This window comes from Stegastes partitus, unplaced genomic scaffold, assembly GCF_000690725.1.
Source record: "Stegastes partitus isolate 25-593 unplaced genomic scaffold, Stegastes_partitus-1.0.2 Scaffold1542, whole genome shotgun sequence".
NCBI lineage: Eukaryota > Metazoa > Chordata > Actinopteri > Pomacentridae > Stegastes > Stegastes partitus.
In genome coordinates, this window is record NW_007579273.1 from 6,497 (window position 1) to 28,526 (window position 22,030).

At 43.8% G+C, this 22,030-nt stretch overlaps 1 protein-coding gene across 1 annotated transcript; it reads right to left on the bottom strand.

Annotated features, from left to right (window-relative positions):
- Window positions 1–415: 415 nt before the first annotated feature.
- Window positions 416–21,824, bottom strand: aldh1a2 (aldehyde dehydrogenase 1 family, member A2). The gene is made up of 13 exons (XM_008300442.1): window positions 21,622–21,824; window positions 13,881–13,985; window positions 13,202–13,342; window positions 12,692–12,821; window positions 10,544–10,605; window positions 9,698–9,826; window positions 8,256–8,369; window positions 4,794–4,896; window positions 4,011–4,195; window positions 3,717–3,881; window positions 3,106–3,263; window positions 1,658–1,732; window positions 416–1,408 (listed from the first exon to the last, which is right to left on the bottom strand). Exons 1-13 carry the CDS (start codon window positions 21,736–21,738, stop codon window positions 1,336–1,338), a joined length of 1,557 nt encoding a protein of 518 aa, XP_008298664.1. The 5' UTR covers window positions 21,739–21,824; the 3' UTR covers window positions 416–1,335.
- Between the last annotated feature and the right edge of the window lie 206 nt (window positions 21,825–22,030).

The window sequence follows — 22,030 nt, forward strand, 5'->3', positions numbered from 1 at the left end:
TTGCTTTTGAATGTTTCGCATAGTTTCATGAAGCACCTTCTAACTTCACTTTTGGATGGAGCTGTGGAAATAAAGTTTATTATTATTATTTTTATATAACAGTCTGCATAACAAAGGCCAAAGATCCATGAGACACCCTAATCCGTCGTGATAACTCCCATTTAGAAGACTTAGTACGTCTGAAACGGGTGCAAGAGAAGTAATAAAAACATACCGGTGAGCGGAGGGAGAGTTTAAATTGTATGCATTCAACAGAAATCCTCTTATCAAGCCACTTTATCTCACTGTGAGTTGGATCAATGGAGGAATTTTAAATATTAATCTAATAGAAGAGGTGTGTAGCCCAGATCTGTGGCATGAAATGAAAGTGTGTGACCTCTCTGGTGGCTCAAAAAATGTCGTAAACACTCCAAAGTTTTCCAGGAAAAAAAAGTTTTTACTGAGAAAAAAAAAAAAAAAAACTATGGTCATTTTATAATTTTATAGCATATGATTGTATAAACATAAACATAGATGGACATCAATGAAAATCAGTTACATAAAGTTTAAAATACATCTACTCCTCTTTTAGCAGGTGAGAGTAAAATGCTTTTAAGAGGTTAAAATCTTTCCCGTCGTTTACATCAGTCAAAGGTCGACATACAGTGTTAAGTCATATGAGCTAAAGTATAAACAAAGACAATTAGAAATCAAATTTAATTCTGAATTAACATTTCATCCATTCATGTCTGGGGCTGACGACATCAGTGGTCAAGACAATGACACATGAGGTTTCTGCTGATCACACCGCACAGTACAAAGAGAAAAAAAAAAAACTGCCTCCCGACACGCATGACAAGTTGCTAGTAAAGGGTTGATTGCAAGTGCGGCGACGGAGTCTCTGAGCATCCAGCATCTGGGAGGAGGGAGGCGGGGAGCAGGAGGGTGAGGATCAGGGTGCAGCGGCCGGGGAAGGGCGATGTTACTGGGAGTCAGAGCAGCCGCCCCCATCGTCTCTGTGAGTGCTTTAGTGTAGTTAGTGGAGGAGGTAAACAGTATGGAGGGGGTAGTTCAGTGGTTGTCAGTTAAGACGAGAGACAGTCCACAAACTGGAGGCGGGTGGAGGAAGCTGGACAGGGACTGGCTTGACTGTCTTGAGTTGATGGAGGGACTGGAGGCAGCGAGTGGGTTACAGCCTGGAGTTACCGTGGAGATAACCTGGTCTGGATGGTCGGTGTGGTGTTTTTTTTTTGCCACCGGCGGACGGACTGACAAGAGGTGGTGAAAAAGGAAGACACTACCTCCTCCCGATAAAAAAAAAAAAAAAAAAAAAAAAAAGAAAGAGGTGTGGCTGCCTTAAGAGTTCTTGGCGACCATCTTCATCGTGATGGTCTTCACTTCTGAGTACTCCTTCAAGCCGTTTTCTCCCCTGAAACAGAGACACGGGAACAATGGCGCTCATGTTGTTGGAGCTGTGGAGCTGACAGCGGCGATGAAATATTGTGTATACAGTGCCGGAGACTCTTGGGAGCTCAAATATTGCAATATCCTCTTAGATAAAGATTTATGTGATGTTAAGCAATTTTGGAAAGTAGGTTTTCAAAACACCAAGTCAGTATTAGTGATATTGTGCTTAATTTGTGTATATTCGGTGGGCAGACGACCAAGTCATACTCACAATTCACGTCCGTTGCCAGACATTTTATATCCTCCAAATGGACACTGTGTGCTCAGAGCGTTGAAGCAGTTTATCCTGGGAAATACACAAAACATTGATCATTCCCGAGCGTTCGACTCCCGCGGTTTGCTCTAAAAAATTTAGCACAACTTTGTCCAAAGCAGCCACTATCAAAGAGCAAGAAGACCGATGTGAAAACGTATTGCCATCATCGCTGCGGTCTTTGAAAGCCTCTCGACTTGATTTTACAATTCTATTACTGTTTAGAAAACACAGCCGACCGTTGACAGGTTGTATATTTGTGCATTTACTAATTACAGCTCTCTGGGAAAGAACGAATGAAAGGACGTCGTGAACGAGAAGTAAAGAAGAGGATGGAGGGAAAAAAAAAAAACATATCAAAGTGAGGAAAGTGGGAGGAAAGAGTTTGACCGAGCATCTCTTTCAAGAATTTCTCTTAACACAGAAGAAGCTGAGGAGATGCAGCCATGAGCGTAGGCTTTGTTTCCGTGAGTGTCAAACAACTCATTTTCCTGCATCGTGGTGGATTCTCATGCACCAGTTTGTGCCTTTTCTTGCACCAGGTTGCATAATTTAAAGGTTGCATGAACTTATGATTCATATTCATGGTTTGGGAGCTAAAAAAAAAAAAACAACAATGCAGAAAAAAAAAAAAAAGGACCCGCCCCGTCTGAGGCTTTGTTGCGTCTATGAGTAACACTATAGCAGAAGTCGAATGCACATGTTCTGAACACTGAGGGGAATGCATCGCCCTGAAATCTACACCTAGAAATGGAGCTATTTTAACCAGTTTACAGAGGAGAGTAAATGAATGGCCTGAAATATTAGAGTTTGTGCTTTGATACTTTTAGAGAAAAGCTCGTATTTGGCAGCGACCGTGCATGTTTTGTGTTTGTAATGGTGGACGGTGGTGGGATGGTGATTGGGGCGGCATCGGGGATGAAGGTAGATAAATGTTTCCTCAGCTCGCCGAGGGCTGCGGTCGAGTCTCACGAGTGGTGAAACATTTCTGGCAGATGCTGTATGTAAGCTATACTTCTAACCCCAACTCATAACCATCTGTAGGTAATTATAAAAGAAACAAAACAATTTCGAGTGAACTCAACAAGTTACGTTTTTAGGACCATTTCATTTCTCCAAATTATAAAATTAGGGTGTCGATTTACATTTACAATTTACGGTCGGAGCCGTTGTCTTGTAGTGGCACATTACTTCTGATAGTTCAACTTCTTGAATGTCTGAGCTGTGGGGGGAAAAAAAAAGCCAAAAAAAGGAAGGAAAGCATGTCTTTGCGGCCTGTGTAATGATAGCAAAGTGGCGCGTTGCCAGTTTACAGTTTCGAGATGGCGGAAACTGAAATGGTTGATACTTCCCACATGAAAAATATTACTGATTGCAGCCAAAGAAAGGCAGCAGATGGAACGTACCAGACAGTGCCAGCCTGCATGGCGGTGGATATGGTCATGGCTTTGTTGATGTCATTGGTGAATACAGCAGCAACCAAACCATAATCTGAGTTGTTGGCTCTTTCGATCACTTCCTCGATAGTTTTGAACTTCATGATCTGCTGGACGGGTCCAAAAATCTGGGAAGAGAAGAAAATATACAGATTGATTACTGACTTGAAAATAAGTGGAAAATAAGTCGATGCATTTACTGAAGGACTCCAACTGAAGTAGGTCACTGTGTTTCTCTGCACATTTATTCAACTGCTTTAGTTGCTGTTTTTTTTGCTGCAGGTCAGAAAAAATGAGATCAGCCACTAAATTAAAATACATTTTATAGATTTAAGACTCCAACAGTATTTAAAGTGGTGAAAATTTGCTCAATTCCAACCAACTTTAACATTAAATGCTTCCTACAAGCTAATGTCTCAACAATAACATTCCAATAACATAATATATACACTAATGTGGGGTGTCACATATATACTCTTCTTACAATACTTTACTACTCTGAATGGACTTTGACTTTAAGGAGTATTTAGCACGTTAACTTAAAGAATCACGTCTCCACAATCATTGTCTTTCTCATTTACCTCCTCTCTGGCGATGCGCATGTCATCCCTCACGTTGGAGAAGACGGTGGGCTCGATGAAGAACCCTTTCAGGCCCAGAGATTTGCCTCCACACTCCAGCTTGGCTCCTTCGCTGATGCCGCTTTGAATGAACTCCAGCACGCGATTCTGCTGCTCGCGGCTGATCTGTGGACGTAAACGACAAACGTTGCAGAAAACAATGTGACAGTGAAAGAAAAGGGGAGATCCAGCAAGCGATGAAAACAGGACTTCTGCTTGAATGAACCGTCCTAAAACTGAACCCGTCCCGCTCACCTGTGGACCCTGCTCAGTCGTGGGGTCAAAGGGGCTGCCGAGTATCCTCCTCTTGGCTCTCTCAACGCTTCTCCGGACAAACTCGTCGTATATGGGCTCCTCTACGAAGATGCGAGAGCCTGCTGTGCAGCACTGGCCTGCGTTGAAAAACACGCCCTGGTGGGCCTGTTCTACAGCCAGATCCACTGGGAAGTAAAACAGGATTTAAGTTAGTCAACAATAATCATTCCATAACCGTGAAGCCAATGAATAAATAAGAGAAGTCTGAATTGGTGGCTTTAAAGTGAAATCATTCATAACTCAGTGTCAGCATAAGCTAAATTACCCCATGCACATATAAAAACTTCATCTGGTTAGAAAAAGTTATGTGAGTCGTGTTATTGGAGCTTTTCTGTGCAAATCTGATACCTGACACCTGAGAGACAGGATCCTGCTGTTGCGCACAAAGGGTTAACGGACCCCTGTGATTTATGGGTCTCGGCTGAAGCACCCGACTGAGTCAGGGTCCATTCTCCTGATTTACAGGCCTCAGTGAGGCCCTCTCACGGCTGCTGAAAGCATTTGAAAGCGTCGGCACCCCCAGTTTGGTGAGCCACTTAGAATTTATATGAAACCCATCCATCCAGAGGTTTTCATAGCACTGCTAAGCTTTTGAGCGTTTCAAGGTTCTCGGTCTGTGAGTGTTTTAATCCACACATTTAAGGCCCTAATAATAGAAAATAGTGACCGACCACCTGGCGAGGGTAGCAGGTAAACGAAGCAAGACATTTCTTGATAACTTACAATCAGCATCTGCAAATATGATGTTGGGGTTCTTCCCTCCCAGCTCCAGCGTCACTCTCTTCAGGTTACTCTTCCCAGCTGCCTCCTGGATCAGCTTGCCGACCTGGCAGAGGGAACACATCTGAGGTTTACTCATAGAGATACAGGCCGGCAGCCAGATCAGTAAATCAGCTGCAGCCATTAAATATCTTAAAGAGGTTGGTTAGCTCCAAACAAGGAATGTACCGGCAGGCCAGCCGAAACATGAGTTCTGCAAACACACAGAATGAATATCTATTACAGGTTTTTGGAGACAGCGACAGGAAAACAAAATGATGTTTGAGCCAGGAACAGCATCTGATACGTAGTGAAGGGCAGGAAGAAGCAACCACAAGGTGTGTGGGTGGTGTCCTGTGATCTAACACACTGTGAGACGGCTGCTCCGGCATGAAACCAGTCCAGCGCGTCGATACGGACGACGACGAGGGATTTGCTGGAGTTTTTCCTTATCTTCCTATTATCGCTATTTCCATTTTACTCCTTATCAAAGTGATGATATCATGTAACCGAAATGAAGAACAATAAATAATTCATTTAGGAACAACATTCTTTGGTAAGATATTTGGGAAACTCTATTGCTCAAGAGAATCACAGACGTAGTTCATCTTAAGGCACCATATTTTAGTTTTAGTAGTTAAAATCATGTAGTTTTCAGTTCTTCCCTTGAACCCTGTTTATGTTGTCAGTGAATATGAAGCCATTGCTGCCTAACAATACAGTTTAGACGCAAACAAATCTGATGTGGACTTCATGTTTGTGCAGCTCAAGATAGTTACAAGAGTCCACAAAAGGTTTTCATTAAGTACAAACATGAATGGTACCTGAAATCGTGGACAAGATACATGCATGGAGTTTACATAATAGTTATAGTTTTGATATAAATTATTTGTTGTAGCTATAAAAATCAATAAATTTACCTTCTTGCCAAGCGATAGAAAACACTGATGCCACACAAGACATTAGCTTAGCTTAGCATTAGGACTAGAAGAGGGGACACTGAGCTCTAAAGCTCACTAATTAGCATTTTGCATCTTGTTTGTTTAATCCATATGAAAGTCACGGCGCAACAGACAGATAGTCTCCAAAAAGAGGCGAGGCTGGGGAGACCGATGGAGGGGAAACAGGACTTGGACATTATTTGGTTTCACAACTTTACCGTGTGACGCTGCCACGTTCTCGTCCTAACTCATGTGGTAAAACTGTTTTAAACAACACATAAAGGAATTAAGACAAAAAAATGACAGGAATCTGAAATTGAACAAAAACCCCACAACACATATTTGGTATTTAAAATGACTCACACAACACGTACCGTATTACAGTAGAGAACTGCTGAGAGGTGGCTTTTGTTACCGTCGCACAGAGCCCGGCTAACTGGTTCCAAATGTTTCCAGTCTTTATGCTAAGCTAAGCTAAGTGGCTGCTCGCCTCATATCCTGCACAGACATGACAGCTGAAGTACGAAGCGTCTCATCTAACTCCTCATGAGGAAGAAGGAAAGAAATATGTTGTACTATTGATTTAAGATTGACAGTCAGTTCCAGCAGGTAGGAAACAATATCAGGTGAAAGTTTATTTGTTTGGATGTGAAAGAAAAGCACCAACAAAATACTATTTCACCCACCGGCGATTTAGAGAAACATGATTTTAGGCTTCGACTGTAAGAATGAATTAACTGATTTTACACAGTTTTTTTTGTCTTGAACATTGCATTAACTTGCCAAGATAACAAGCCTGAGAAAGCCCCCACACCTCCCTCACAATCCTACACCCTAAACAAGTATTCATCTTCCTCTTACTCATGCAGACTGTTTTATTTTCCAGGAGAACTGACAAGATAAAGCGGAAAAATACCCGCAGTCGACCAAAAAAAAAAAAAAAAAAATCCCCCACCTCCAACGGGGAAAAGAGTCATCTTCTCTCACTATCACGTCTAGTATCTGTTTCGCTCCAGTTACTGATATAAATAAAGAAAAAAAAAAGGAGAAGATTAGAACTGGATCAACTGCAGAGCTGCGACTGGTACTGAGGCCGTACAAAGGCAACACAATACTTGGCTGGGCCGGTGTGTTTCGTCTGTCTTTGATCAGAAACACAAAGTGGCTGACTAAGGGGAGGCTTGCGTGTGTTTATTCGAGGGTAAAGGAAACACGCTGGGCTGCTCCACTCCTCCGTGTGGAGTCACAAACAGTCGGGAAGAGGATGAGCCGTGGTCCTAAAATCCACCTGCATCTCCTCCTCCTCCACCACCACCACCACCACCACCGTGAGGAGATGCTGCGGGTTGCGAGTATCGCCCCCCGACCACTGCTACTACAGCGCCGTGACTCACTGTCTGGGCATCAGCAGCCTCTGACAGCAACTGGCTCGTTCTCGCAGTAATTGACTCCAGAACACATGAAACAACAGGAAAACTAGTAAAAAAAAAAACAACAACAAAAAAAAAAAACTGGGCTACTCATGAAGGAAACGTTCAATCGGGAGGAGATGATAAAGCAAAGAAGATGTTACAATGTGGGCTGCCGTCCCACGATAAATAGTTCAATTTCTTATTAACTAAGTCAATATTTCACCTATATTAGCTAAGTTTAAATGAATCCGTAGCAGCTGTAAGTTCGGTTAGCCCGGATGTGTCCACGTGACGCAAGAGAGACTGCTTTTTTAATCACATTTCAGTTTGTGTGTCTGACTTTGCATGTTTCAGTAAAAGGTTGAAACGATGAAGAGATAGCGGATTGAGCAAACATCCCCACCAGGATCAAAACCCACATTACACAAACCTGGCTCGTAATCCAAACATACATGTGAAATACACATCAAATCATAAATTCTACACTCGTGCTGCTGCTGCGAATGGTTTAAACAGAGGGGTTTAGTCGAGGAGAAATTACAGATGTTCGCAGATGATGTGCAGAAAAGGGGTCTGCTGTCACTCAGGCTGCTCCTTCCAGCCTCAGGAATGCATTCAGACCACAACACACAACACCTAACATGGTATGTCCCTTTAGCTTCCCATCAGCTGCTCTGCAAAAGCCACAAGGGTTTATCCTGTGTGTGTGTCCTGATAGCACGTTAAATGAAAGAGCGCTGTGGAGGTGCATTAATACAGCAGAGACAGCTGAGGGAAAACAGAGGAGGGGCAGTGTTTTCAGAGAGACGTGTTTGTATGCTCTTGACAGCACAAATATGTGCATGTGTGCGAGATAAAATCAGAGCCCTGTCATGGGGAGTAATGACAGGGTATGCAGCTTATGTAAGACCCCATTTGTTTGTCATTTAGACTTCAATACGGGCACACAACATCCCCCTAATTATCCAGCCTGCTCTTATGCGCTGCACATGTTGGTCACTGTGTCACTCGTGTTCGGTGACAAAAAAAGCTGAAAAGCGGCAGGCAGCTGCCGATCGGAGCGAGAAAAGTACCTCGGTTGATCCTGTGAAAGCCACTTTGTCTATGCCCATGTGCGAAGCAATTGCAGCTCCTGCTGTTGGCCCGAATCCTGGCAAAATATTGATGACTCCCGGTGGAAACCCGGCCTGTCAAAACAATATGAGAGGAAACAAGCTTTAGCGGAGATGACAGCGGAGCCAAGCAAAACTACAGGCAGTGTGGGGGAATCCGGACCCAACCCAACCTCCCTACAAGCAGAGAGCGGAGAGAACATCAAAAAGAAGAAGGCAACAGACAGATAGTCTCCAAAAAGAGGCGAGGCCAGGGAGGACAGGGGAGGGGGGGAACAGGATGTGGACATTATTTGGTTTCACTACTTTACCGTGTGATGCTGCGTTGTTCTTATCCTGTTTAACTTACTCGTGTGTTTACTCCTGTCGCACACAGCTGCACCGCAAAGCCCTGCTGCACACACATCTCACTGTGGGTTCAGATTGACTGCATATTAACGTTCCTATTGGCTGACCTGCGTGCGTTCAGCTATGTGATGATGTGCGCTGTGGTCGCCATCGTTGCTGGATTGACACTTTTGCTGTTGAGTCTGATGCTGGTTAAACTGTGATGTTCAGTGTGTTTCTAAATGGCACTGATGCACGAATATATGCTGTTAATGCTGCATTCATGCACTGATAATAACAGAATAGTGTTTACGCATTATTAGCTGTAGTTCTGCATTCCCAAAGCATTTCTTTTTACCAAGTGGGAGATTTTACTGACGTCAGAAATTCCTGATATCTCTAAATTAAATGACAGATGTGAATGTTTCAAGGACGTGACATGCTCAGCAGCCAACTACCAGCAACAGCAATAACATTTTGGTCCTTTCTGTAGATCCCACAGTCTTTAAAACGAGCGTTTAATCAGGACCATGCTGTACATAATGTGTACGGCTTCGTCGACTCGTGCCCTCAGTCACCAGTGAGGGGAGCTCCACTGCTAAAAGTTCCTGAGTTTGTACAGTGATGGTGGCACCACAGTTTACTTTGAAGAATCAATGGTAAAGATTTATTTTTACATCTACAGCACATCTTTTCTTTTTCATCCCAGTCCCAAGCGTGTGGGTTATCCTGAGCAGCTTAGAGCACGTGTTGATGTTGAGTTTTTAAAGTGGAATTTTTCAGTTCAGCAAAAAAAAATCTCGACTTGGCCGGATGGGTCAAAATCAAAAAGACAGACTCTGAAAAGATGCACCGGATACAAAAGTGACAGTTTGTTAAACATCTGTTTTTTGTCGCCTTGTAGTTAAGATTTACATTGGACCGTCCAGATAAAGCGTTGGCCAAATTCTGAGGGAACACTGTGTACTTGGCACAATGAAACCTGTAAATTCAGAACGCGATTCAGTCAGCAGAGTATTAATGTTTCACCGTCCGACTGAAATGTTTGCAGTTGGCAGCGCGGCCCCGTCGGTTACCTCCTTGACGAGGGCCGCTATGTAGAGGCAGGTGAGCGGCGTCTGCTCAGCAGGTTTCAGGACGACAGTGTTTCCACATGCGAGCGCTGGGCCCAGCTTCCATGCTGTCATCATCAGAGGGAAGTTCCACTGTGCACGACACACACACACACACACACACACACACACACACACACACACACACACACAAGCCAGAAAAAGACATCATGCATCTGACACACTGGGTGGTCACAAGTCAAGCTCAATAACTCATCGCTCTTAAGTCACTTACTCTCATTTTCACTCTGTCTAAACATAGTCAAGTGAGAAAATGTTCTCGGCACTTGTACAGTATTTTCTCTTCCCACAGTATTCTGAGAAAGTCGGGAAATTGCAACACATGTGCAATAGACCCATATCACTGTACAACACACAGGCCTGTGTTATTTCTGCTTTACACAGGAGCCCATGGGGCTCAACACAGAACCACACGCTTTCTGCACTCTTGCACAATCAACAGCGTCTCCTTCTCCTTGATCTTTTCCTCTCTTCTCATCATTCTCTTTTCTTCAAACTCGCTACGTTAAATCCCGCAGATCTCTCTTCTGCTTCTCACTTCTCGTTCCCCATTAGTCAAACTCGCTAGCGCAGTCATTTTTGGGGCTTACCAGCAGGATTTACCCGAACAAACAGTGACTGTCGGGGAATTACTGGAAAATGCTGAATGTAATTCAACAAACAATCCAGCCTAACAACCGTCAATATCTCTTTTAAACTCTGCCAATTCGCCCTTATCAGTGTTTTTTTCTCCCCTCGCGTCCGTTTGTATCCATCGTACATGTCACTCGTAGGAAGGGTTATACTCACCGGGATAATTTGTCCACAGACTCCAATGGGCTCATATCTGGTAAATGTCAGATACTCTCCATCTGTGGAGGAACACACACATGTGGACGAGCACACACACAAAGAGAGGGTTATTCACTTTGCAGCTTTAGCATTTGTTGAAAATGTTCAGGAAAAAAAACAACAATGCCTCAAACACATGAAAAATGTCACCAAATTGATACCCCCGGCGTTGTTGACTCAACACGTTAATTTGTAAATGAATCCACACACAACATTCCTGGTTACCCTGGTGAGAGATTACGTTTCGTTTCAAGCCTCCAACAGCACAGGCATGTGTGTAACTGTTTTAGGTCATAGAGATGGGTGTTATGCTGGAAAGGTTTGCTCATTCCTCTTGCATTACTTGAGTAAAAGGAGGTACTTACTGAGGGTGTGCCATGCTTGTTCGTTTCTGCACAAAAACAATTCATTTTGGGAAATGTGTGTGTGTGAATTAGCTAGAACGGTGGTCAGCTGATGATTGAGTAATGTTGCATTTGGACCGGGACGATCGGCGGGGAGATGACAAGCCAAATAATCATATTTAATGAGGAAACAGTGAAAGTGTGACAGAAAACTGCAGTGAAGTTTCCCATATGTCAACCTTTTTTTTTTCCCTTTCGACGCCAAAGCGGATGTTGGATCTTTCCAAACTGTTATTGTTTGCAGAATGAATGTAAAAACCTGTTCGACATGAGATTTTCAGGAGGCATTCAAGTATCTGCAAGGCTTGTTTGAAACTATGACGCCTGCAAATGACTTATATTTCAGTCTGGAACAAGTAATGTAAACGATACCAAAGTGCGTAGCCAAAGGTGCTCCACATAATGACACTCCCCATTCATTTCACACCGTCTGTGATACAAATTTAACACCATAATCCCAGCGTAACAGGCGAGACAAATAGATGCTGAGGGCTTGTTCTCGGTGGACGTATTGCGCCTCGTCCTGACAGGTGAACAAACACTTACATCATACGGGCTGCAGGAATAGCCCTGTTTATTTCCTCTGAAAGTCTACAAGAGGAATAAAGCTTCAACCTAAGCCCTGGGAAAACGCTCAGCACGGTTGGTTTGGCAGCAGCGTACAAGAGAAGCTTTGAGAGGGACAATGCAGTGGTATCAGGAGGTTTCCCATGTCCTCTCTCTTATTCTTTTTTTTCTTCCTGTTTGAAACGGACAGCCAACTTTCCCCTCTTCCACCCCCAAATTCAGCTGCGTTAGAGGGGCGACGCTGGCGGCTGCCCCCTCACTGTGTGGATTGATCACCGATCTGTTGCCGGCCCGTGTTGAGTGTTGAGCATACTTTTTCTGCAAAACCCTGAATGCACCAAACTTCTTCAAGCAGCTATACCATTTTTTTTTAACCAACAATGGATCAAATGACAATAAGTAATGTAAAAAGAGCCAGTCACAGAGTGTAGTTTCACTCTGCAAAGCTGTGCAGCGCAACAACACACAATCTGTTCACAGGTTTGACATTTTTGGCATGACGATGGACTTTTTCTTTACTGATTAAAAGAATGTGTGATTTTCATCATGACAAATCCACCTTAACTGGGTGTTTGTGCATGTTTCAGCTCATAGTTGTGGTGGGTTTTTTTATAAGAGGCAGCTGTTTGCAGAACAAGAACATTACCTGCTCAGCATGAAGAGCAGAAAGAGGGCGTAGACACACTGGAGCTTTAAGTATCACGGATGTGGGAAAAACTAACTGTTTGCCACATCGAATTTAAAAACGTGTTTTCATCGTGCCCAAGAGAGCAGAAAAAAGATATCTTGCGGATTTAAAATGGATAAGTTTATTGCCTTCATACACAGACTTATCTCCTAAATCAAACAAAAGCATGGCTTAAATTAAGCCACATCTGATAACTTAATAAGTTAACAAGACTAAAAATCTAATCAAGCAACTAACTTTTGGTATTTGACAGTTTTTAATACCAAATTTGGCAAAAAATGCTTTAATCTGATTCACAGTCCCAATAAACAGCCTCAGATTTTAACTTGAACAAGACCTCAATATGTTGATCGAGACAAAATTATCTCTTGTCTTTTACCTCCCACAGTTTTCTCCTTCATCACCAGTCTGCCTATTTCTGCTAGAACTCAAAAAGGGGGCTCTTACCCATTGGAATGGAGGTGCCGTGGATCTTGTCCGCATATCCAGCAAAGTACCTCAGTGTCTTTATAGTTCCTTGGAGGTCCACAAACAGGGTGGGCAGGAAAGGCTTCCCACTGTCCAGCGACTCAATAGTCTGAGGAGAGACGAGGGAGACGTTGGAGAAATATGTGATATAACCTTGTGATCCTCACATAATTCCATAGCGCTCCATCCTTTACACTCACCCATGGGTGAAATGTGACACTAAGATAACACTACACTACAAATACAGCCCTTCGGTTGCAGCTATACGTTCTCTTTAAGCAAATATTTGTATTTTCAAACACAGGGGCAACTCAAAAGCGCTCTGCAGAAGATGTAAAATGCATTTGAGAAGCTGGGAAACACGATAAATTGAATTAGGATGAAACGAAATGAGCAAATAAACCAACACAAACAGCAACAATAACTCAGTGTGCTGACAGAAGTAAATGTAGATAATGACTTCTCTAAAAACAATATTTGTCCACTTACTGCGAGATAGACACTGTCCCTCTCCACCAGGTCGGCCAGCTTGGACAGCAGCCGACCTCTCTCGGACGCATCCATCCTTCGCCACACAGAGCCCAAAGAAAAGGCGAGGCGAGCGGCCTGCACAGCTTTATCAACGTCGGCCTGCGAGAAAAAGGAACGTTTGAATTAATTCAGTCAACTAATCAAACGTCTTGCTGTCTTTCCGCTCCAGTTGTGCGTTTGCGTGTTTCCCGCAGCTCGTTAGTTTGGCTGAAACTTAATGAAATAAAGAAAACTGATCTCACTTTGCATGTTTCTTTAATTGTTCAAATAGTTCACTCATGTAGAGAGAACGAAAAGCAAGATTTTAAGTTTGTGTGACGAGGAAAAACTGAAACTGGATGATGTGAAGAACCGACTTTATTTAACTCTATCTTCTTTAGCTATATTCACTGTTTGATTTACAGGTTTATCAAACAAAACATGTCATCAGCACGGTGCATGAATGAATGAATGAATGAATGAATGAATGAATGAATGAATGAATGAATGAATGAATGAATGACGATCCAACACAAAGATCCAAAATCACGTGAATGTAAACCTGACGTGGCTCATTTGGCAAAACAAGAACAAAATGTCCTTTAATTACTTCAAACCAGACTTTAAATAGGATTATTTGTATGTAAAGTTTTTGTACCTTGTCTGCTTCCTGGACCTCACAGATCTGCTCTCCAGTGGCCGGGTTGTAGACGGGGAAGACCTTCCCGCTGACAGAGTCCTGCCACTCATTGTTGATGAAAATCTGCAGCAGGAAATTTAGCAGGTTTTAGCATTTTAATGGCAGATAACCGAAGAGATTCATGAGAAGTTGTGAATGCAGACGTCTGAATTAATCTGCACAATTTGCAAACACAATGAGCTTGATTTGGAGACAATAACTACTTCTTCTTTTTTTTTAATTTTAAATATTTATGTTAGCTTAAGTAATCACTTCATTACACCATCTTGGCTGCAGCAGCATGCTTGTGGACTGTGAAAGACTAACAGCTCTCAGGCAGCCGGCCCAAGCACTTCCAGGCTCTTGTTGTGTAAGGGATATGGGAGAATCTCTGGAAATCTGGACAGAGATTCCTGCCTGTCCAGCATTGCTCTCTGGGGAGTGCTCCACCATCCAGACAAAGGGGGTGGGTGGGTGTGGGGGTACAGATAAATCCCTATCAGACACCAGACCCCCACCACCACCACCACCACCACCACCGCCGCCCCCACCTCCAGCACACAGACACACGTTTCACAACATCACTGCTCGTTTACGACATCATAAAACACGTGCTGCGCTTGGTTTCTGTGATGCGTTAAAGCAAGTCTTCCGTTAAACAACCGCCTGGGATTCCAAACAGGACGTATTTGACATCTATTAAGACCAAAAGCAAAGTACACGATCGCAAAAAAAAAGAAGAGAATCACGTCGCGCGAAAACCCTTTTTTGAAATGCAAGGTGTGATCTGAAATTGTAAATACGCCTCGAGCATGTGAAGTCGGCAACAAAAAACTCGGCCTCCTCGCTGACATGTTTAGATCCATTAGGCCGGCCGCTCACACACTGTTTTTAATGGCTGTCAGTCTGCCTGATAGATAGAGTGCAAGGAGAACATCTGCTGGCACAAATCCCTCTGTGTATACATATGCTCTTACCGTCCTTTTACTTTAGAGGAGTTCTGATGCACTGAGAGCAGAACCCGAGAGCAGGGTTCAAGTATCCCACTGGCCTTCGCCTCCCTAAACTCTCCAACATGTTTACCTCCATAAACGCTGGGCTCTAAGTACTATTTAATTGGCTGTAAACTGTAAGCTGTGTTTACTTTTAGGCTGGTATAAAATGCAGAGGAGTCCGAAAACTATTGGAGTCGCAGCAAACACATCACCGTGGCCCCCCTCCTCCTCCTCTTCCTCCTCCTCCTCCTCCTCTTCATCCTCCTTATCATTCCCACGGCTCACTGGCTCACAATGTGGACTCTGCATATGATTAACTCGCATGTTAAAGGTTTAACGTTCAGTGTCTGTGTGCCACTCCACATAGCATTACTGTACAGGCTCATTCCTCTGCGACTCCCTTTGTAGTGGTCAGCCCCACCACCCCCCCCAAAAAAAAACATCCCCCCACACCGAGCGAGACGCAGGCCCGAGTGGCTTCTCGCTCTACCAGCCCGGCGTTCTCAGGCGCCTTCCATCAGAGGCCACCTTTAATCTGCTGCTCATTAAGAGCACTTCATAAAATTGTCAGTAACGATAAGGAGCAGAGGGCCAGCTACAAAAACAAAAAGTCCTGTAGAGCACTGAATTAGTTTTTAAATTTATAGGGGCCACTGAAGTGGGGCGCCCTAAATCAGAGGAGCCCCCTGACAGCCTCAACAGTCCGAGCAAGAATGCAGACCATGGGTAGCTTTATGCATGGCGTAACCCCTCTCACAAGATGCTGCTAAAGGAGAACGGATGAAGCACGAGAACAGTGGAGCAGGCCCCACCTAAATCACGGCCAGAAAAGGACAACTGTCAGCCGCCGCTTGGCTCGGCCCTCTCGCTGGGCTCGGACTGGTGTTAGACTTTTGTCTCGTTCCATTGAGAGACTTGATTAAGATGACAGGCCCGAGTCGTAAATCAACTCTCAAGGTTTCTTAAAATTGCTTTTAGGGATCATTTGGACGCGGGGCAAAGAATGCAAGGATGAAAAAACAAGTGCAAGGGCGCACATTTTCAAATGACAAATAGTGTTTTCTTTCCCATTCCCGGCGGGGTCGTTACTATCACTTCACATGACGGTTTCGTGTTTATGAAAGTCGGCACTTTTAGGCGTCCAGAAAACCGCAGAGGCGAGGTAAAGTTTTCTACTCTTACAATTAAACCGCTCGTCTTTACATTTTCTGCAGCTGCGACAAACTTGTGTACGTTTTTTTGTCCCGCTGCACTAATTTGAACAAGCATTAAAACGGACATGAAGCTGTGATATGTGATGCCTGACGCGTAACGAGGAGGCCTGATGTGGACGAGGGCTGAGCAGTAAGCATATAGGTCAAGACTTTCTGCATGGGTCACAGGGCAGCTGCAAACATTTAGCAACTCCCATGCTTTTCTTTTTTTTGTAAAAGCTGTCAGTCACATCATCCGGCGAGAGCGTGGCCGTGGGGATAATGAAAAGACGAGACATGATGTAAACAAACAGGTTTTGTTTTCTTTGTTCGTTGCACATTTCAAATCAGCTGCATGTGTCCTCGACGAGATAAAGTTTGACGAGAGCGAAATCAAGACTTAAAAATTAAGATATATTCCTTTTTTTTAAAAATTGCGTGATATTAGTGATCATTCATTTTTGTGAAGTGAACAGCGAGAAACGCCAAAAACACTTTGAGCCAACAAAACATCTGTTTGGCTCTTTGCTTCTTTTCACAGCTCAGATGCTAATGTCTGAAGGAATATGTAAGATATGTGAGGCTCTTATTTTTTAAAGTGTGTGTGTGTGTGGAGGGGAGGTTTATGGGTGTGTGTGAGGCTTTACATACGTGTGTGTTTATACACAACACGCCAAGATTCCACAGCCAGACCAATCCTACGGGCACCTGCAACGCTCGTCTGCGCAGGAAGTTTCATATCCTCCCCTATCACAGGACCTCTATTTCCTCTCCGGTTCCTGGACGGGTTTCAAAAAACTCTTATAATTACTACTGTTACAAGTGAGCGGAGAGCATGTGAAAGTGGAGACCAGCTGGTGTTTTTTTCTCCTGCTCCTCTCCACATGTCTGACACCGCCGAGCCGCCGTGTTTTTCATTCACACACCCGCAGACAATGCCACCCTGCGCTCCCGGGTTTGGAGAGGACGACCTCGCTGTCACTAACTGGCAAAACGTCTTTGTCCCGTCAGTGTGTGTGGGCGACCGGTTGGTCCTGAAGTACAAACAGCTTCTTATTCGCATTGCTTTAAAAATATTGCTCAAAATTGAGGCGCAGGTTTTTAGCAAATGCTATTAGAAGTCAGTGGTTGGTTAATTCAGTGATTTATTCAAACCGCATCCATGTGACGTCCGTTCTTAAACATCTGAGTCGATCAAAATGACAAAAAAAAGTCACTTATTTTAATAGAAATATCATATTAGACTTTAAGGACAGACAAAGCAGTTTCATTTTCACAAAACCCACAATTCCACTAAGCTCCCCTCTCACCACTTCTCCATCTGAGGTTTGATGCGTTTCCTGTCTACTTCACCACTGTTTAGATCTCAGGTCGAGGGAGTGTTTAAAGAGCGTCTTCACAAAGTTCTCCTCGTGGGATCGGTACACAAAGAGGAAGTAATTTATAAAGAAATGTTATGCTTTTCCGCAAACAAATAAACATCCAGGAACAGCACTCCTATCTCTGCTGCGTCTCGCGCTCCGCCGCTGCACAAAACGGCCTATTCCCGCAGATTTATGAAGCCAAGTGTTTTTCATAATGACACCGTAAGGATTTACACGTTCCTTGTCAGGAGGGCTGCAGACCGAAGGTACGGGAAGTTAACTGGGTAACCTCGCTGTCACTGCTCTTCCTTAAACAGTGATTAAGAGACAGGGGACACGATGTTGACGTGTCGGCTAAGATGATAATTTACACTCGCTGCACAAGCAGGCATTTCACACCGACGGACATATTAATGGCGGCGCACACTTGGCCTGTCACAATCAAAGGGATGTGCTCTGCAGAGTATGTGGCCATGTGTGTGCGAACAAGGAGATTGTGTAAGCAAAAGGCAGCGAAGGGAGGGAGAGGTTCTCGCTGTGTTCATCGTGATAAATCATTTAGTTGCACAGTATCCGCTAACTTTGGCTCCGTTTGATCTTGATCGCAGTAAGATGGTGGTTTTGAAGTGAAAAACTCCAGAGCTGCAGGTCAGGCTCTGGCAAGGCAGGGCCACTAACCCACACAGTGAGACAGGGTCATAATTTACACCCCGGTGGACAGCACCTAGCATCGGGGAGCCCCAAGCCTCCATCTGTACTATCTCAATCAGTGACAGATTGATGGAGCCTCTTATTCATCCAAACTGAGCGGACGTCTCTGCACGGACCGCTCTACAAATACACGGGTCTTCACAGCAGACGGGTTCTGCACAGGTTCCTACGGAGAAAGTGCACTAACGCCACCATGAGCAAAGCAACAAAGAAAATTTATAACTGTTGATTAGATTAAGAGGTCTGTAACTCAGGCGGCGAACAAGGCCACTGGATCTACTTGTTAGTTCTTTCTATTTGTAGTTTCTCTGTTTTTACCTTATCGGGGCTTTTTGAAACCAAACTGGAAGTCATTTTAAAAACAGTCTTTTTTGTGTGTATACACTCGACTAACCGCGGCAGTTTGTCGAAGCCGAACGGCCGTGAATCACTCTTCCAAAGAAAAAGTTTTTAAAAGTCTCTCATTATAAAATGTGCTTCTTTTTCCACTTGCGTTTCTACCTTTTATAGACTGTTCTTCCACAGAAAAAGCAGCTTTTATTTCCATTCTTGTTAAATTTGTCCCACCAAGTGTCTGGTTTAACAACTCATTATCACTGAGCAGTGTGAAAAACCACAAAGGCCACAAGTATCACCTGCTACAAAAAAAAGGAAAACTTTTCCCTTAATTATTCATGAAGCAGCGTTTCCCTTCTTCACGTCTGCCACAAGCGGAAAACATCAATAAATGGCAATCATCTGTCTTGTATTTATGGCATCCTTTGTGGTCCTATCAACCTTTAAACTGTTTCTGTCTTGTCGCCCAGCTGTTGGAGCCTACAGACGTGGGGGTAGGGGATAGGGAGGAAATGTTCTCCTCTCAGAGTTTTAGCTACAAGAGAAAGTGTGCAAGAAAGCCACTCCGGGGGATATTAATAAACTAACAACACAAGTGCCTCTTTATATAGATGCACACGAGAAGGAAGACGACTGATGCAATCACATAACGTGTCTTTGGCGGTGAGAAGTTCACGACTCGGTGAAAAGGACAAGGGGCAAACCTCGATTGCAATAAGCCTTTTTTTATCACATGCTTCCCTGTTATAGAACGACGCCTGGTAGGTCGTGACACTGTACCAGCCATAATCTCTGCTTCTGGGGTCATCTGATGAAACCTTTGCATTGCAAAACAAAGAAAAGTCACGCTGTCGTCGTGACTAGGATTCTTCCAGATTTTTTGAATTCTCACTGGGCCGGAAAAGGTCGATATTGCCTTCGTATCAGTTCTAGAAATGGTATCTGAGAAAAAAACAAAAAAAGGAACAATATCAGTGAGCAATGTTGGCTGTTTCCCCTGCAGTCAGCAGGGTGGAGAACAGGAACAGGGTGTGAGGAGAGCCCACGCCAGGGGTGCCCATAAATCAGGGCCCTTCTGCCCCCTATGTCCACCAAACCAACAGGGACTGGATGATCCAAATTCCTGGGGGTTAATTCACCAAGTCGCTCCCTAAATTTCCTCCTGTACGCCGTCGTTTCCACCCCTTCAACTAACACTCTGCACCGTGAGGGAATGGAAAGCTTCCAACAGGACAGAGCCTATACAACATGTAGCGTCCCCTCTGCAGCAGCAGCAGCAGCAGCAGCAGAAACAGCAGCAGCAACAACGTGCCCTTTGCTCTTAAAACACTGAGGTATGTGTTAACGCACAGCAATTATAGCAGTGAATGAACTTCCACCACACTATCATTAATCTGTCCTCCGTGAGATGTGCCCTTTAATCTCACAATCATAAAAACACTTGTTCTGCAGCTAAAGAGGCCGTTTTCAGTAGCGACAAACTGCAGCAGGCGATGATGGGAGCTTAAAAATCCCTCAGAAGGAAGGATCTTAAATTAATGAAGTTTTAAAATGTACCAACCGTGAAAAAAAAAAAAAAAGAACCCAGACAAGTTATCAAACGGAAACAGAGCCATTCAAATGAGGGCTATTTTTCCTGTGGCTCAGTATTCAAAGCTTCAAAATGAGATCAACTGATTATTAGTGATTCATGGCTGTAACACTGTATGAAGTGCTGCTTACGTGTCGTGCGTGGCAGCAAAGTGGTCGAAGCGCCTCGCCACACATTCTGATATTTCTGTTGTGCTCACCACCGGATTTGTTGCACGAATCAAATAAAGTTCTTTGTTTGACTCATTGCTTCTTTCTCCAGCTGTTTCTGCGTCCCCTCTCTCTCTCTCTCCCACCCACACACACACACACACACACACACACACTCCTGACTGTGCAGCAGAAACACACACATTTCAATTCTAAACAATTTATTCACTTTGTGTTATATAATAGTGAGACAATGCCTGATTCAAATTATTTGACTATTATTTGGACTGGGCTAACCTGAGTGTGTTGTCATCACTGATGTCATGACAAGAACACACTTTAAAGACCAGGCAGAGAGGATTTGGGGTCGTATTTGTTCCACTTTTTTTTTTTCATCCCGCTGATGAATAATGTGACTGTGAGCTGTTGTAATTATGGCAAATCAAGAACTTTATAACTCATGGGATATCACAGAAATGCTCCTAATCGGGGAAGGAAAAAATGAAAGATTTGGATCTAATCTTGCAGTATTTCAGTATTTACTTTTCCTAACATCCCTTTAAAGCTTCATGTTTGGCTTCAGCACAGCAACCTGAAATCATGTTGGCCTGAGTGTTCAATGAAGCTGCACTCCATGTGGAATAAATATAAAATTATATAATAAAAGTGAGGAGAGAGAGAGAAAAAAACTCTGACCACGTGACATATTGTTGTAAAATTTTAGTAGGTTTAGTAATTTACTCACTTTGTTCCGTCAAACTGTGACACGCCCTTTATTAATAAGTTACTGCGTCTAATAAAGAACAGTTATTTTGGTCCATGCGCATTTAGAACATGGCCAAAATCTATTATGAGACTTTATCCCAGTGCCAGGTCGATGCAGTGACGCAATTACGCATTAAAAAATGGGAACAAATATCAACTAAACCGTTAATTTGGCTTTTTTTTAATTAATCAACAAAAACACAGATAAACTATAAAATAGGTTTTATCAGTTACATCTCACATCTGATTTATTGGTTAACAAGAGAGTTATTGGTGATTTAATGATAATCTACAGTGAACACGTGCGGACGCAAAAGAAAAAAAAAGAAGAAGAAAAAAGTAAAGAAAAACGACTCATCTGGCACCGGGACTGAGAAACGTGCAGCCGTCAGCGCAGCAGCTCTGCAGCTCGGCCTACTTTAAACTTCTAAAGTTGTGTCGGGAGAAGTTTTTATCTGCTCCGGTCCCGAGCTGAGCGACACGGTCTGACACTGACTCACAAACTCCCATTTCTAAGTTTTTTCGCTCCGAGGTCAGACTTTCTGCGCGTAAAAGGCGCCGCGTCGGAGAAAAGTGGAGCCGTCGGATTCGGCGGAGTGCGGACGGTAAAACAGACCTTGGTGTACTTGATCTCCGGGTTGGGCACCGGTGAGGGCATCAGCTGGAGGGATGCCATGAGAGCAGCGGGGTCGCTCTTCACCTCTCCGGGGATCTCGATCTTACTGGAAGTCATCGTCTCTCTCCGCGGCTCGTCTTGCCTGCTGCGCCTCTCCGGGGTTTTTTCAGCACAATTTCTGATCGGGAATTTTTTGGGCTCCTTCCTGGGTTTATAGCCAGGTGTCAGCCGCGGTTCATTTTCATTGGGCAGAGGAAAGGGCTGTCCTTTTGAAAATTAAATTCAAGCATTTACATAAACGAGCGTGTTAAGGAGGAGGAACACATGCACCCCACCCACCTCACACTCCCGGTGCACTCAGTCTCCACCGCTTCCACTCACCAACAGCTGACGCTTTTCTACACCAACT

Bases quoted from the DNA above. Each gene is read 5' to 3' on its own strand.
- aldh1a2 (XM_008300442.1), bottom strand. From the start codon at position 21,738: ATGACTTCCAGTAAGATCGAGATCCCCGGAGAGGTGAAGAGCGACCCC. The intron at 10,606-12,691 runs GTAAGAGCCCCC...GTTCCTCCACAG, and splicing joins CGGCACCTCCATTCCAATGG to ATGGAGAGTATCTGACATTT. The intron at 1,733-3,105 runs GTACGTTCCATC...TGTATTTCCCAG, and splicing joins ATGCAGGCTGGCACTGTCTG to GATAAACTGCTTCAACGCTC.